Source organism: Mobula birostris, chromosome 5 (genome assembly GCF_030028105.1).
Source record: "Mobula birostris isolate sMobBir1 chromosome 5, sMobBir1.hap1, whole genome shotgun sequence".
In the NCBI taxonomy this organism is placed as follows: domain Eukaryota; kingdom Metazoa; phylum Chordata; class Chondrichthyes; order Myliobatiformes; family Myliobatidae; genus Mobula; species Mobula birostris.
Genome location: NC_092374.1, coordinates 34,123,191 through 34,139,742, shown reverse-complemented (window position 1 = coordinate 34,139,742; position 16,552 = coordinate 34,123,191). Strand labels below are relative to the sequence as shown.

The window sequence follows — 16,552 nt, the reverse complement described above, 5'->3', positions numbered from 1 at the left end:
GCCAAGAGCTGGACAGGTGATAGGCAAAAGGGGATACGAGAGGATCATGGGACAGGAGGTCCGGGAAGAAAGACAAGGGGGGGGGGGGGCCCAGAGGATGGGCAAGAGGTATATTCAGAGGGACAGAGGGAGAAAAAGGAGAGTGAGAGAAAGAATGTGTGCATAAAAATGAGTAACAGATGGGGTACGAGGGGGAGGTGGGACCTTAGCGGAAGTTAGGGAAGTGGATGTTCATGCCATCAGGTTGGAGGCTACCCAGATGGAATATAAGGTGTTGTTCCTCCAACCTGAGTGTGGCTTCATCTTTACAGTAGAGGAGGCCGTGGGTAGACATGTCAGAATGGGAATGGGATGTGGAATTAAAATGTGTGGCCACTGGGAGATCCTGCTTTCTCTGGCGGACAGAGCGTAGATGTTCAGCAAAGCGGTCTCCCAGTCTGCGTCGGGTCTCGCCAATATATAAAAGGCCACATCGGGAGCACCGGACGCAGTATATCACCCCAGTCGACTCACAGGTGAAGTGTCGCCTCACCTGGAAGGACTGTTTGGGGCCCTGAATGGTGGTAAGGGAGGAAGTGTAAGGGCATGTGTAGCACTTGTTCCGCTTACACGGATAAGTGCCAGGAGAGAGATAAGTGGGGAGGGGGAGGGATGGGGGGGGCGAATGGACAAGGGAGTTGTGTAGGGGGCGATCCCTGCGGGATGCGGGGGGGGGGGGGAGATGTGCTTAGTGGTGGGATCCCATTGGAGGTGGCGGAAGTTACGGAGAATAATATGTTGGACCCGGAGGCTGGTGGGGTGGTAGGTGAGGACCAGGGGAACCCTATTCCTAGTGGGGTGGCGGGAGGATGGAGTGAGAGCAGATGTACGTGAAATGGGGGAGATGCGTTTAAGAGCAGAGTTGATAGTGGAGGAAGGGAAGCCCCTTTCTTTAAAAAAGGAAGACATCTCCCTCGTCCTAGAATGAAAAGCCTCATCCTGAGAGCAGATGCGGCGGAGACGGAGGAATTGCGAGAAGGGGATGGCGTTTTTGCAAGAGACAGGGTGAGAAGAGGAATAGTCCAGATAGCTGTGAGAGTCAGTAGGCTTATAGTAGGCATCAGTGGATAAGCTGTCTCCAGAGATAGAGACAGAAAGATCTAGAAAGGGGAGGGAGATCTAGAAAGGGAAGGGCCTGCCTTTTTGTTGGGTTTGTGGAACAATCTATGTTCCGTGCCTATTCTGGTATCTGTCCCCCACTTTTCCTTCGCTACATCGACGACTGCATTGGCGCTGCTTCCTGCACGCATGCAGAACTCGTTGACTTTATTAACTTTGCCTCCAACTTTCACCCTGCCCTCAAGTTTACCTGGTCCATTTCCGACACCTCCCTCCCCTTTCTAGATCTTTCTGTCTCTGTCTCTGGAGACAGCTTATCCACTGATGTCTACTATAAGCCTACTGACTCTCACAGCTATCTGGACTATTCCTCTTCTCACCCTGTCTCTTGCAAAAACGCCATCCCCTTCTCGCAATTCCTCCGTCTTCGCTGCATCTGCTCTCAGGATGAGGCTTTTCATTCTAGGACGAGGGAGATGTCTTCCTTTTTTAAAGAAAGGGGCTTCCCTTCCTCCACTATCAACTCTGCTCTCAAGCGCATCTCCCTCATTTCACGTACATCTGCTCTCACTCCATCCTCCCGCCACCCCACTAGGAATAGGGTTCCCCTGGTCCTCACCTACCACCCCACCAGCCTCCGGGTCCAACATATTATTCTCCGTAACTTCCGCCACCTCCAACGGGATCCCACCACTAAGCACATCTTTCCCTCCCCCCCCCCCCTCTGCATTCCGCAGGGATCGCTCCCTACGCAACTCCCTTGTCCATTCGTCCCCCCCATCCCTCCCCACTGATCTCCCTCCTGGCACTTATCCGTGTAAGCGGAACAAGTGCTATACATGCCCTTACACTTCCTCCCTTACCACCATTCAGGGCCCCAAACAGTCCTTCCAGGTGAGGCAACACTTCACCTGTGAGTCGACTGGGGTGATATATTGCGTCCGGTGCTCCCGATGTGGCCTTTTATATATTGGCGAGACCCGACGCAGACTGGGAGACCGCTTTGCTGAACATCTATGCTCTGTCCGCCAGAGAAAGCAGGATCTCCCAGTGGCCACACATTTTAATTCCACATCCCATTCCCATTCTGACATATCTATCCACGGCCTCCTCTACTGTAAAGATGAAGCCACACTCAGGTTGGAGGAACAACACCTTATATTCCGTCTGGGTAGCCTCCAACCTGATGGCATGAACATCGACTTCTCTAACTTCCGCTAAAGCCCCACCTCCCCCTCGTACCCCATCTGTTACTCATTTTTATGCACACATTCTTTCTCTCACTCTCCTTTTTCTCCCTCTGTCCCTCTGAATATACCTCTTGCCCATCCTCTGGGTCCCCCCCCCAGCATCTGCAGAATTCCTGTTGTTTGTGGTAATTAGGTTCAGTTTTGGTGGTTTAACATTGTCCAATTGTGAATCTAATGTAACATCCAGACAATTGTTGGTGTTCATGCACAGTATCACTAATGTTCAACGAATCTCAATCACGGAGTTGGTTAGGATAGTGCTTACAGAAATAATATAACAGCTTGTAGGATATTACCAGTTTCAGTAAGTCTTGAATAACTTTCAAAAGGTTAAGAAATATCATATAGATGAATAGAATGATCCCCACTGGACAAATGGAGTACTTTTACTTTCTATGCCTTCATTATAGTTGGCAGAAGTATTTTCCCACCCATTGTGAAAAATGTTCATTGCTGACAAAGATGGAAATGGTTGAGTTTTAATATTTCTGATTTTTGTTGGTCTGTGGAGGTGGTCATAATAAGTAATTACTTTCTCTTCAGCTCGGAAGAACAATTGGCCTCCGCTTCCTGAAAAATGTCCTGTGGGGCCATGTTTCTATCAAGATCTCTCTGTAGATATCCCTGTTGAATTTCAAAAGACAGTCAAGATGCTCTACTACTTATGGATGTGTACGTAAATTCTGCAGTTTACTTCATTAGTGTTTTATATTTGTAAAATATTGGTATGTAGCATGCAAATTTTTAAAAATATTTTCATGGTGTGCCAGGTTAACTGATTCATTGTAATTAATGTTGCATGTTCTTATTAAGTTTACTGTAATTCAGTCTTGTGAGTATTCACGCATGGCATAATCAATTATAAATTAAATTTCTCAAAATATCACATATAACAAATAAAGAAATCCCACTGTTTTGTTAAATAGTATTTAAATAATCAAGAAAAAAAATGTGTTTTGATGTTTCTCTTTTTTCTACCATTTCCCCCAACCCATTCCATTTCGAAGTCTGCAAAGATCAGTGGCATTTTAATAATTTTTTTTCAATTATGCTTTCTAACTTAATGCTCATTAGTTTTCGAACTTCAAGATAACTAGGCAGAATGGGAATACTAAATAGATTCTGTTCTATTCATTAAGAAACTTGGTGAACAGGCACATTAGGTGCATGTGGAGGCCATTTGGCTTCACAAACATCCTCCACCATTAAATAAAATCATGGCTGACCTGATTTTTAATCTCTGCACTTTCCTGATTACTCTCAATCATTTCTCACCCCTTGGCTTATCAAGTATCCATTTTTACTCGAAAATTTATTAAAAGTCTCTGCTTCTATCTGCTATGTCTTAGAGATGAGCCTTATTTTTAAATGGTGATCCGTTAGTTTTACAAACCCCATTTCCAAAAAAGTTGGGATATTTTCCAAAATGCAATAAAAACAGAAATCTGTGATATGTTAATTCACGTGAACCTTTATTTAACTGACAAAAGTACAATGAAAAGATTTTCAATAGTTTTACTGACCAACTTGTATTTTGTAAACATACACAAATTTAGAATTTGATGGCTGCAACGCACTCAACAAGAGTGGGGACAGAGGCATGTTTACCATTGTGTTACATCACCTTTCCTTTTAATAACACTTTTTAATCGTTTTGGAACTGAGGATACTAATTGTAGTAGATTTACAATTGGAAATTTTGTCCATTCTTGCTTGATATAAGACTTCAGCTGTTCAGCAGTCCGTAGTCTCCGTTGTCTGATTCTCCTCTTCATGATGCGCCGTACATTTTCAATAGGAGATAGATCTGGACTGGCAGCAGGCCAGTCAAGCACACGCACTCTGTGTCTACAAAGCTGCGCTGTTGTAGCCCGTGCAGAATGTGGTCTGGCATTGTCCTGCTGAAATAAGCATGGACGTCCCGGGAAGAGACGTCTCCTTGATGGCAACATATGTCTCTCTAAAATCCTAATATATGCCTCAAAGTCAATGGTACCTTCACATACATGCAACTCACCCATGCCATGGCCATTGATGCACCCCCATACCATCACCGATGCTGGCTTTTGCACCTTTCACTGATAACAATCTGGATGGTCGTTTTCATCTTTGGCACGGAGAACTTGACGCCCATTTTTTCTGAAAACTAGCTGAAATGCGGGCTCATCTGACCACAGCACATGGTTCCACAGTCTTTCAGTCCATCTGGGATGAGCTCGGGCCCAGAGAACTTGCCTGCATTTCTGCATAGAGTTGATGTATGGCTTCCTCCTTGCGTAATACAGTTTCAAGTTGCATTTCTGGATGCAGCAACGAACTGTGTTGAGTGACAATGGTTTTCCGAAGTACTCCCGAGCCCAGGTGGCTATAATTGTCACAGTAGTATGACGGTTTCTTAGGCAGTGCCGCCTGAGGGCTCGAAGATCACGTGCATTCAACAGTGGTTTCCGACCTTGCCCCTTACGCACTGAGATATCTCCGAATTCTCTGAATCTTTTCACAATATTATGTACTGTAGATGTTGAAAGATCTAAATTCTCTGCAATCTTGCGTTGAGAAATGTTCCTTTTGAACTGACTAACAATTCTCTCATGAATTTTGGCACAAAGGAGTGAGCCACGACCCATCCTTGCTTGCAAAGACTGAGCCTTTGGTGGACGCTACTTTTATACCCAGTCATGATACCTCACCTGCTACCAATTAGCCTGCTTAATGTGGAGTCTTCCAAATCGGTGTTACTTGAATTTTCTGTGCACTTTTCAATCTTATTTTAACTCTGTCCCAACTTTTGTTGAGTCTGTTGCAGCCATCAAATTCTAAATTTGTGTATGTTTACAAAATACAATTAAGCTGGTCAGTAAAACTAGTGAAAATCTTTTCTTTGTACTTTTGTCAGTTAAATAAAGGCTCACGTGAATTAACATATCACAGATTTTTGTTTTTATTGCATTTTGGAAAATATCCCAACTTTTCTGGAAATGGGGTTTGTAGAATCTCCCACAAGATGAAGCATCCAACCTGTTATACACCTGAGGAAACTTGTATAATCTCTCCAACCTTTCTTCAGAGGACAAACCGTTACACATACTAGCCTAGTAAATCACCTTTGAACTGCCTCCAGTGCAATAGCATTCACCCTTAAATAAGGAGATCAGTGTTCCACGGATGTTGTCTGTCTAGGACAGTACGTCAAAAAAAAAGCCTGACCTCCCTTCTATATTCAGTTCCCCTAATGATAAACAAGAACATTTTTGTTAGCCTTACTGGTTACTTGTTGTATCTGCATACCAGCCTTTTGTAAACCAAGTGCCAGGGCTCACTGATCCCTCTGTTTCTGTACTCTGTAATCTTATATCATTTAGATAATATGCTTGTTCATCCTTTTTCTTGCGAAAATTTACAATATTTAGTTTTCCTACAACTCCATTTTTCCAATGCATATTGAATAATTTTCATAACTTCATGCTGAATATAGTGGTATTTTGTATAAGTAGGATATAGAAATGCATGTAATTTTGATTTGTTTATAGCATATGGTGAATGTGAAGTTGTTGCGTAGTTAAAATGATTTAACTTCTGCTACAGTAATAGGTTTTTACGTACTTATAAACAGTTCTATTTTAAAACTTATTTTTTCCTTTTCGCCCTACAGTTCATGCAGTAACACTTCTGGTAAATATTTTTGGTTGTCTTGCCTGGTTCTGTGTTGATAGCTATCGAGGCGTGGACTTTGGTCTGTCCATTCTCTGGTTCTTACTTTTTACCCCCTGTTCGTTTGTTTGCTGGTACAGACCACTTTACAAAGCTTTCAGGTTAGTAAATTGACCTTTTCATATGCTGTATTTATAAAATAAAACTGGTAAAGGTATAACTATCATAATTTTTAAGAGCCTGAAGTTGAACTTTATGTTTTGCAAGAGTACACTGCACGCCACAAATAATTTTTTTTGTGAAGAATTTTAACTCTGGAAATCGTAATCTTACTCCTGCAATTTTTCAGACATAATGCTAATGTGTTTATTTCATTAATATGTCACTATCCAAGTACTGATTGAAGCATACTGACGTACCAAGACTTGCTATATGATTTAATTGAATCATACATTTACTTGCACCATTCATTTTTTTTTAATATAGATATCCATTGCTCTTTCTATCTCAACATCAAATTTGGTTCCCAGCTTTGACCTCCAAGTAACTGAATCTCAGTTGATACCTGTTTATTCCTATTTTGTTTGATATTTCATTGATTTTGAGTAGGTACTTTTTAAAATATAAGAGCTCTATATCAAAATATCTTTGTGCCACCTTTCTTAATATAAATGGCAGTTCTTGAGTTATTAGTATCATGGTCTCAGCTTTTACTAATTATGGACTGAAAGAATCGAATTGTGCGCGTTGTTGGAGTTATGCAAATGACAGCAGTAAATTATAACTGAATGTAGAGAAATTAGAAAATGAATAAAGCCCTGAAAGATGGAGCTTTATGGCTGAACAATGAGGTATTCTACTTAGGATGCTGGAAAAATAAATCGAATAATTCCTAAATAGCATAAAACTAGGATCTGTATTGGTACAAATAAATTTTGGTGTCTATGTGCACAGATTGATGAAAACTTTGCACATGTATAAAAGTAATCAAAAAAGTCTTTTGACAAATAATACTTTATTTTAAGATGATTTGAATCCATAAATGGGATTTTGAGCTTCATTTGTTCAGAGCTATGTTTAGACTTTTGAAGTATTTTTAGCAGTTCTTGCAAAGCTTGGTTTGCCTTGTACAGGATCCTGCACTTTGACCAGATAAAGCTATAAAAAATTAATTGAGGGTAAGGTTACCTTGTATTTCCTTAATTTAAAAGATCATTTAAAATTTAAATTCAATAAAACTTATTGAGATTCAACATGGTAGAGGGGTGTAAAAATATACTTTCTTGTTCAAGGACTTGTTCAAGAGGAAATAGCATTCAGAACTGTCAACTAAGAATGAAGGCAGGAACTACCTTTTTCTGCTGAGGCAGTGGGAAATTAATATTTTTAAGATTATGATTGGATATTTGTTATTTACTGGTGACAAGGAGAAACAGCGGTAATGCTGGTATGGCTAGCCTTTTTTTAAAAAAATGGTTTGAATCTTACTTAGAATGCTGACGGTTTTGTTCGGCACATCTGTTATCTATGCTGAAGTTGAGAATTTCAATGCAAAAATAAAAATCAAGACAGCTGATCACCAAGGATTTTTGAACTGTGCTCCAAGGTTGTACTTCTTATGAAGTCTAGAACCTGAGCTTAAATTTCCTAAAATAATCTTGCATCTGCACAGGTACTGTACATCAGCTCACAGTTCCTGTGCAAAGTTTAACCTGGTGCAAGTACAGCAAAGTCATTCATTTGATGGAAAAGGAATGACCATAAAGGAGAAAGGTGATGAGGTGATTCACATTTTATTAGTTAAATTTAGCTAAAATAAGTTTTGCAGTCATTTTTTAATATAAATTTCAACTTTTTACAGCTACTAAACCAGAACTGTGGCTGAAACAACTCTGAAAGCAATTCTGTGAATGTACAGCCTTGTTGTTCATCTCAGAATCTTAGAAGGAGTTTGCATCAGCAGTCTACTGTACAGTAGTTATGGGTGGTGAACAGTTTGTTGGACAAGTCTGAGCTGTAGACAAGTTCAAAGAGTTAGAGCCTTTGTCTCTTTTCTGATTTCTCAGTCTCCCTTTTTATATCCTCCTGTTTTGGATTTGGATTCCTTGTCTTGGGAATCAATTATGATCCACTGACTTTCCTGTCAGAATTTTAAATTATATGCTAAACTTTAATCTAATAAATTCTGACCCAGTTTATTACTTTTTATGTGTTCCTATACAGGGGCTCCTTGGGCTCTGGAAGACTGGACTTCTAGATATCTAACACAACACAAATTCTCAAATAAATTTTTTAAGACTCTTTTTCAAGATAGGGCAGTTAAATACTGAAATGCAAGTTATGGAGATGTGGGTAGAAGCTAATTAATTCAAAAGACAAAAAATAATATTTACTTGTAACCTCTTGCAGTAATCAGACACAATTGTCTTTAAGAATGAGTTCATAATAGGAAACCACTTAAAGAGATTTGTTTTGGAAAGTGATAAGGCAGCCTCTTCCATGGATACTTGTAAAATGCTTTATCAAACTTTGTAATATCCACTGATACTTTTAAGACTTTAAAAGGTAGCCATTAGAAGTAGGCAATCTAAATCTGTACCATTGTAACTTCACAAGGTAATAAATAGAAGTTTGTGTTAATCAATCATCATTAAAATTGTTTCAAGCTTACAAAAAATCAGCTTAGAGTTTTGAGGAACTGTCAGTCCTCCTACGTAACTTGAGGACAGCTATACATGATTTCAATCTTGTGAATCTGAGCATTACACTAATTAGCGTTACAGAGACACAACATGTTAACTTAATGCCACAGATTTTTTAATATTTGATACTATTTTTAACAGCTTGCTCTTTAAATTGCCCTTTTATATTTGTTTTCCTCAATATTAAAATCATCTCTAAAAGGGGGTTCTGCCATTTAGTCCATAGAATATCACTTTGAATTATTCATGATTTTATTTTGACATATGAAATAGACTTTTATAATGCTGTGCCCCAGTTCAATTTATCCTACTATTTCCCCTTCACTCTCCTTCAAGAATGTAGAAATATAAGGTTTTGCAGAGATCATGGAGAGGGTAGCTATCTTAAATAAAACTGACAAAGGTGCATTATTATTTCAGGAGTGACAGTTCCTTCAGCTTCTTTTTATTCTTCTTCGTATTTATCTGTCAGTTTGCTGTCCATGTTCTACAGTCAGTAGGAATTCCACAGTGGGGGAACTGGTAAGTATTACTTCTAGATTGCAATAGAATTGCCATCTGATAGATGTCAGTAGTCAGTATGACATTATTTTCTTGGCTGGCTGATTTGTTGTTTTAACTAAATTAATTTTTAAGGGATATTAATTGAGTTTGGAGGAAACCTGCATGCATTTATTTGATTATGTGGTGTCAGTGATTGGCCCATCTCATGCTTTTAACCATTTCCTTGTAGAGCCACTTATAGCCAAGGCTAATTTGCCCTTTTTAAACCAGTGTTTGTATGTTTAGTTTTGGAGCAATGATCATTAGACTGTGCTCAAGATTGAAAAACTGGGATTTTCTAACACTTAGGGCTGCCAAGATTTCATGTGTTCCTAAATGGTATATTTTATACTGACTTTACCTATCATGGGCCAGAGATCAAAACTTGAGACCTTCTTGGTCTGGATTTATCAGTGGCACAGTATATTTCAGCTTCTGGGGTGTCCACAAGTGTTTTGTAGTTTCAGGAAAGAATGTGGAACATGTTATGTATTCTATAATGAGGGGAAATGTTTTGTGCTTTAATTTGTAAATTATTTTTGAAGTATTTAGAAAACCTTGATTTTGTAGATCTCTGCTATGTAGAAGTATTGTTACATAGTTTGCATTTTAAAAGATTACATTAAAGTTATGTTTTTCAGTGGTTGGATTTCAGCACTAACAGCTCTAAATAGAAGTATTCCTGTCGGTGTTCTGATGATGATTATTGCAGCAGCTTTTACTGGTTCATCTGTTGTCTCATTAATTATGTTTAAAAAGGTAAGCAATTGCTGTGTATCAATTGTACAGTTGCACTTCATTTCATCCTGCTATTTAATAAATTAATTATTAAGATTGAAAACATTATCACGGGAAATATTTATATCATTTTTTTATTACTTTGTGTTTGCAAATTGAAAAAAAAAGAATGTGGACATTTTCTAAAATTCTTGAATTACTATAAAACTGGTCTCAAAATAATCAATGTGAGACTTAAGAATTGCAAAAGATCTCAATAAGTATTCAGGGAAAACTATCTGTTTTACTTTTCTATTTTAGATTCCTGATTTGAACTAATACATTTTTTGATTAATTTATAATATAAACCTGTTAATTAAATAACTGCCATAAAATTGCATTATGTTTCTATAATAAAAATTTGCCTAATAGGAAATAAAAACAATAGTTAATTTTTTTTTGTCCTAAATGGTTTCCTTTTTACTTGAGTTTTTTTTTCCTTCTTAAGATAAAGACAGAGCAATCTTCTGTTACTCAAACCACGGCATTTGTCCTCCAAATTAAGACTATTACATCTTCCTTTGGTAGTTCATTGAAGCTGAATAATCCTTGTGGATTTTGATAATCCCTAAATCAATTTGGAAGTATTGAAAGCTTAAAGCCTGTATTTCCAGGGCTATTAAATCTTTTAAAATCTAGCAGTATTTGTTTTTTGCTGAAATCACAGCTACTATACATTTTTTTTATTACTGATTTCATTCTGCCCATCATGGGTTGAGCCAGGTTTTTGCAATCTTAGGCATTTAATCAAAGCTGAACATCGACTCCATATAGTTCCCTGTTATAAATGCACCCCACTTGCAATTCATGTATTGGTTTCTTCCATTCACCTGAACTAAACCTATGTAATTATTGCACCTGCTTTGTTGCTAGCCTATTGTGCCATATCTTCTGTAACTTCCAACTCCTCAAACTTTGCTGGTTTTACCCAACACTAAGTTCTGCTCATTTGTTATTTTGCCAACCAACTCATAGTCACTTGTTTCTCCAAAATCTCAATGTAAATTTTTCACATTTACATTTAAGTCACATAAAAACCTGTTGCTGCCCATCTTTTTGACTTTTGAAGATCTTCATGGAGTTGTCTTTCATTTCTACCTAAGACTGATTTTAAAGACAGCTTTCTGCAGTGGATGTTAACTTGCAAATTTCTGAGATTTTAATTAATAGGAATTATGGGCACCCCTGGCAAGGCCAACATTCATTACCATTAAATGGGGTAATGCTATACCTTCAGGTGATGGCACTCCCACATCACTGTTGGGTAGGGGATTCAAAGAGTTAGATCAGCTGTGAAAGGAATGGCCCAATATTTCACATGAAGGGTGTGAGTTATTTAGTGGAAGTCTCTCAGTTTGACCTCTTGCTCTACCTCCCAGCTTTCCTTCTCACTCAGACGTCTCTTTTCTTAGCTGTCATTGAACATTAGGGGTTTTATGTTTAAACATTGTTTCATTGTGAATACTTGCTCACTCATGTTATGTATGTTACTTGTTACAGCACTTTATGTCTGATGTTTATCTAGTTCTTGTTATGTGTAGACATTCAAATATTACATTTCTTGAGGGGTTGCAAATGAAATTGAATATTTTGCATTCATCTGTGAATATTCCCAGTTAACTTGGAATGAAAAGAAGCAGCTATCTTTCTTTGACTTGCATTTTAGCAGGGTTCCTCGATGTATTATTCTTTTGTCTATGTTTATATTAAGGCTGGAATGAGATCTTGATACATTTAGTCAAGCATGGTGGTGAACACTTAAGATTCTAATAGGAAGAAGTGACTCTTAAGATCATTCCCATCCTCAACAGTGGTTGAGTCCTTCATGTGAGGATCAAAGATGAGGCTGATGCATTTGCAGTTATTTTGAGTCAGAAATGCTGAATGGAAGTGTAATTTCTGCTTCCTTCATGAACTCTCACTATAACATTAGCCTATTCTTAGCCAATCCACAAGATGTAAAAAAAAATGGCTGATCGTACTGGGTATGACAAAGCCACATGGACCAGACCATATCCCAACAATAGTGTTAATGATTTGTGCTGTAAGTAGCCAAGCTGCTATGTATTTCAGGAAAGTACTCAGCAACATAGACTCTTTGATATTTTTGCTTATTACAATAATTAAATTAGATTTGTAGATTGTGGTTGAATCCAGATCTGCTGATAGCTCCCAGCACCTTCTAAATGCTCACTTTTCAGCTGCTGGTTCTGTTATGAATCTAATAGTATGGTGTTTGTACAATGGAAGGTGCTCTTTTTGTAGATGGGACAGTCTTCACAAAGACAGTGTGATAGTTAATCCTATCAATACTGCCTTGGCTATCTGTTAAGGTTAGATTGGTAAGGATGAGTGAAATAGATCTGTTGCACCATTTGGTTCACTTGCCAGCTGCTACAATTCCGTTTTGTAGCTAAGTTCTTCTGGAACCAGCCAGCTTCACCAATGGTAATGTGACCTTAATATTTCTGCCATTAGACTTTGAAATCTCCCACCAATAATATATGCCTTTATATCTCAGTGATCAAAATAAACAACTACAGATCAATCAGCTGAAGATAGAATGGAATTATTGTCACATGTAGTGAAGTATAGAGAAAAGCTTGTGCATACTGTTCGTACAGATCACAGTACATTAAGGAAAAACAATAACAATACAGAATAAAGTGTAACAGCTGCAGAGAAAGTGAAGTATAGGTAGTGAGGTCAAGAGTTGAACTTATCGTACTAGGGAGCTATTTAATAGCAGTATAAAAGAGCAGTGGAGGCTGTCCTTGAGCCTGGAAGTACAAGCTTTCATGCTTTTGTATCTTCTGCCCAATAGGAGAGAGGAGATGAAGAGAGAATGTCTGGGATGGGAGGGGGTCTTTGATAACGTGGCTGCTTTCCTGATGCGGAGAGGTATAGACAGAGTTCATAGAAGGGTGGCTGGTATCTGTGATGTGCTGAGCAGTGTCCGCAACATGCTGCAACAACTTGTGGTCACATGCAGAGCAGTTGCCATACTCAATTGTTATGCATCCGGATAGAATGCTTTCTGTGGTGTATCAATAAAAAAAATGATAAAGGTTGACAGGGGACCTGTCCTGGGGTGCAGCATGCAAGTATAATTATGAAGAAAGCACAGCAGCGCCTCTGCTTAGGAATTTATGGAGATTCGGCATAGCATCTAAAACTTTGACCAACTTCTATGGGTATGTAGTGGAAAATATAGTGATTGGCTGCATCGCAGCCTGATATGGAAACACCAATGCCCTTGAACAGGAAATCCTACAAAAAGTAATGGATACGGCCCAGTCCATCACGGGTAAAGTCCTTCTCACAGAGCACATCTACATGAAGTGCTTTCGCAGCAACGCAGCATCCATCATCAGGGACCCCCACCAGCAAGGAGATGCTCTCTTTTCGTTGTTGCCATCAGGAAGAAGATACAGGAGCCTCAGGACTCACACCATCAGGTTCAAGCACAGTTACACCCCTCAACCATCAGGTTCTTGCACCAAAGGGGATAACTTCACTTCACTTCACTTGCCCTATCATTGAAATGTTCCCACAACCAAAGGACTCACTTTCAACAACTCTTCATCTTAATGTTCTTGATATTTATTGTTTATTAATAATTATTTCTTTTTGTATTTGCACAGTTTGTTGTCTTTTGCACACAGCTTGAACGGCCAAGTTGTGTGCTCTTTCATTGATTCTGATATGGTTATTATTCTGTTATGGATTGACTTAGTATGCCTGCAAGAAAATTAATCTCAGGGTTGTGTATGGTGACATTTATGTACTTTGATAATAAATTTACCTTGAACTTCAGACATACCAAGTTTCTTTAGCTTCCTGAAGAAGTAGAGGCACTTGGTGAGCTTTCCTGGATGTAAGTGTGTGGTTGGACAGGGTCAGGTTATTTATTAGTGATGTTCTGTCCTGGCAACTTGAAGGTCTTGGCACTCTCGACCTCAACATCATTGATGGAGGTAGCATGTGCACCACTCCTCTTCATAAAGTCAATGAACAGCTCTTTTGCTGACATTGAGAGAAAGATTGTTGTCTTAACACCATGCAATTAAGCTCTCTATCCCCTTCCTTTACTCTGACTTGCCATTATTTAAGATATGGGCCTCTACGATGGTACAACCTTCAAAGTTATAGATGGAGTTACAGCAGAATTTGGCCATGTGGTCTTGAGTGTACATGGAGTAGAAGAGGAAATTGATGCAACCCTGTGGAGCACCAGTCTTTAGAATAATTGTGGCAGGGATGTTGCTGCCTATCCTTACTGATTGTGTACAGTTGATCCAGTAGCAGAGGGAGGCATTGACTCCCAGTGTCTGGAGTTTCATGATGATTTTTTACTTGGAATAATTGTATTGATGGCAGAACTGTAGACAATAAACAATAGTCTGATGTACGTGTCTTCATTCTCCAGATGCCCCAGAGATGAGTGCAGGGGGATGGCATCTTCTGTTGACCTATTTCAGTAGTAGGAAAATTGCAATGGGTTGAGGTTGTCAGGAAGACTGTGGATTTGATGCAGGTCATGACCAGCCTCTTGAAGCACTCCATAATGGTAGATGTCAAAGCAACGGAGCGGGAGTTGTTTAAATGTGTTATCTTATTTTTCTTGGGGACCAGGATAATAGCAGTCTTAAAGCTGGTGGGAAACACAGATTTAATCAAAGGGTCGAATATTTCTGCAGATACACCTGCCAGCTGATCTGCACGCAATCTAAGCTGGTATTCTTCTGGCATTAATCAGCAAGAGGCTTTTTTGGACTCACTTGACCAATGAATACTGACACTGAGCCATTGCTGAACTAATGGTGTTTCCAGGACCATATTCATAATCATTCCCTCTTAAAAAGAGATAAATTGCCCATGTTTCTAGTTTTCAGTTACTGTCCAGAGACCACAGTGCATGTTGCAGCTTTTAGATCAACATTTTCAATCTCATGGTTGGATAATCTATGAATATTGAATATCTGTTGAACCTCACCTCACAAAGTAGGCATTAATTTAAAAGATAAATCCAAAACCTGTTAATTAGCAAAATGGGAGAAATTTCCTGATAATAAGATATTTTTGTTTTGACTATATTACTCCAGTACTGGGAATGTGTGCATAAATTGCATTTAAATATAGTCTTTTAACTTGGAGAAGAAAGATTACATCCTTATTTCCAATTGCAGTCTTTTAAGAATGTGTAAATTTGTGATTACAGTTTGCAATTACGAACTAGATCTGTAGGTGGCAGTCTGGTCACTAATATAGGTACTGTGGCCTAAGATCACTTGAAAATAGCCTGTGTGACATTTTTGATGTTGAAATAAATGTTATATTCTGTCAACTTTCCATTTATTATTGTTTTGAATTCCTGATGATATTTGTCTGGCACTATTTTGCATTTGGATTATTAATTAAAAAATTTTCTTCCTTAGGTGCATGGAATGTATCGTACTACAGGAGCTAGCTTTGAAAAAGCTCAGCAAGAGTTTGCAACAGGAGTAATGTCTAACAAAACTGTACAAACTGCTGCAGCAAATGCAGCCTCTTCTGCTGCTCGTGGTGCTTTCAAAGGCAACCAAATTTAAAGGAGGAAGGGAAGCACGCCATCTCTTCAAACACATTTCACCTAATCCATGTACCACTCCAGTCATTACAGCCACACTGATATCTATGAACATGATCTCGTCATGACTTCAGCATGAACCTTTATATGGGGAAAAAATTTAAAAAAAACAACTTCACATAGCCCTTGAATTAGGTTTCGGATGGGCTAAAAGATGAGAAACTGTACTTGCTTGACAGAAACGTTCTTTTTTAATTGCTTTTTATTTTCCATAGATATTTTGGATCATTCATACTGATCTGTTTCCCTCCTTTGTTAGCTAAGCTGTAAATAGCATGTTTCACTGTCTCCTTAATATTGTATTTCTGAATTACTGGAGAACCTTGCGTCTTCTGTGTTACACTGGATTGCTGTCTAATTTGCACGCAACTTTGTGATTTGAAGAATTGTTTGTACTACCAGTGTACATTTGGATTGGATTTTTTGTGTGAAGCATCATCTGTAGTTACACTAAAAAACACACACTTCCAAGTCGATGCTCAACTACTTTTAACCATGTTTAATTGTTTGCAAATTTTCTCTTTACTCTCCTACATTGTCTATTAACTAAAAATGCCATTCATCATTCTATACATTTTGGTGGTGTAATCACACGGTTGGTTTACTGTTTCTATTGTAATTGAATACAAAACTGTAACTATGAATCCTAAATTGTTGGAGTATGAGCTTTGTAGAAAAGTGTAATTTGATATTGTCAAATACAAGTGGAGTGAATTTATGGAATGTCTTCTGGAAATTGAACTGCAATAATTAAGTATGTTGTGCCTTCAACTAATACAAATTAACAGTGCAAAACCAATTCCTGCCATAAAAATTTTTGAGAAATTTCAATTCTACTTGTGAAAATGGTTGTACTTGCCCATTTTAATCGGATTTATAAAATCAACCATTGGCATGTTCAA

General features: G+C 38.5%; 1 protein-coding gene across 1 annotated transcript in view; it reads left to right on the top strand.

Annotated features, from left to right (window-relative positions):
• Positions 1-16,552, top strand: part of scamp1 (secretory carrier membrane protein 1) — a 44,709-nt gene extending 28,157 nt beyond the window's left edge. The window contains exons 5-9 of the mRNA XM_072257852.1: positions 2,892-3,020; positions 6,001-6,160; positions 9,122-9,223; positions 9,886-10,003; positions 15,460-16,552. Of these exons, the coding sequence (XP_072113953.1) occupies positions 2,892-3,020; positions 6,001-6,160; positions 9,122-9,223; positions 9,886-10,003; positions 15,460-15,612 (662 nt within the window). The 3' untranslated portion in view covers positions 15,613-16,552. The remainder of the gene's footprint in view (positions 1-2,891; positions 3,021-6,000; positions 6,161-9,121; positions 9,224-9,885; positions 10,004-15,459) is intronic.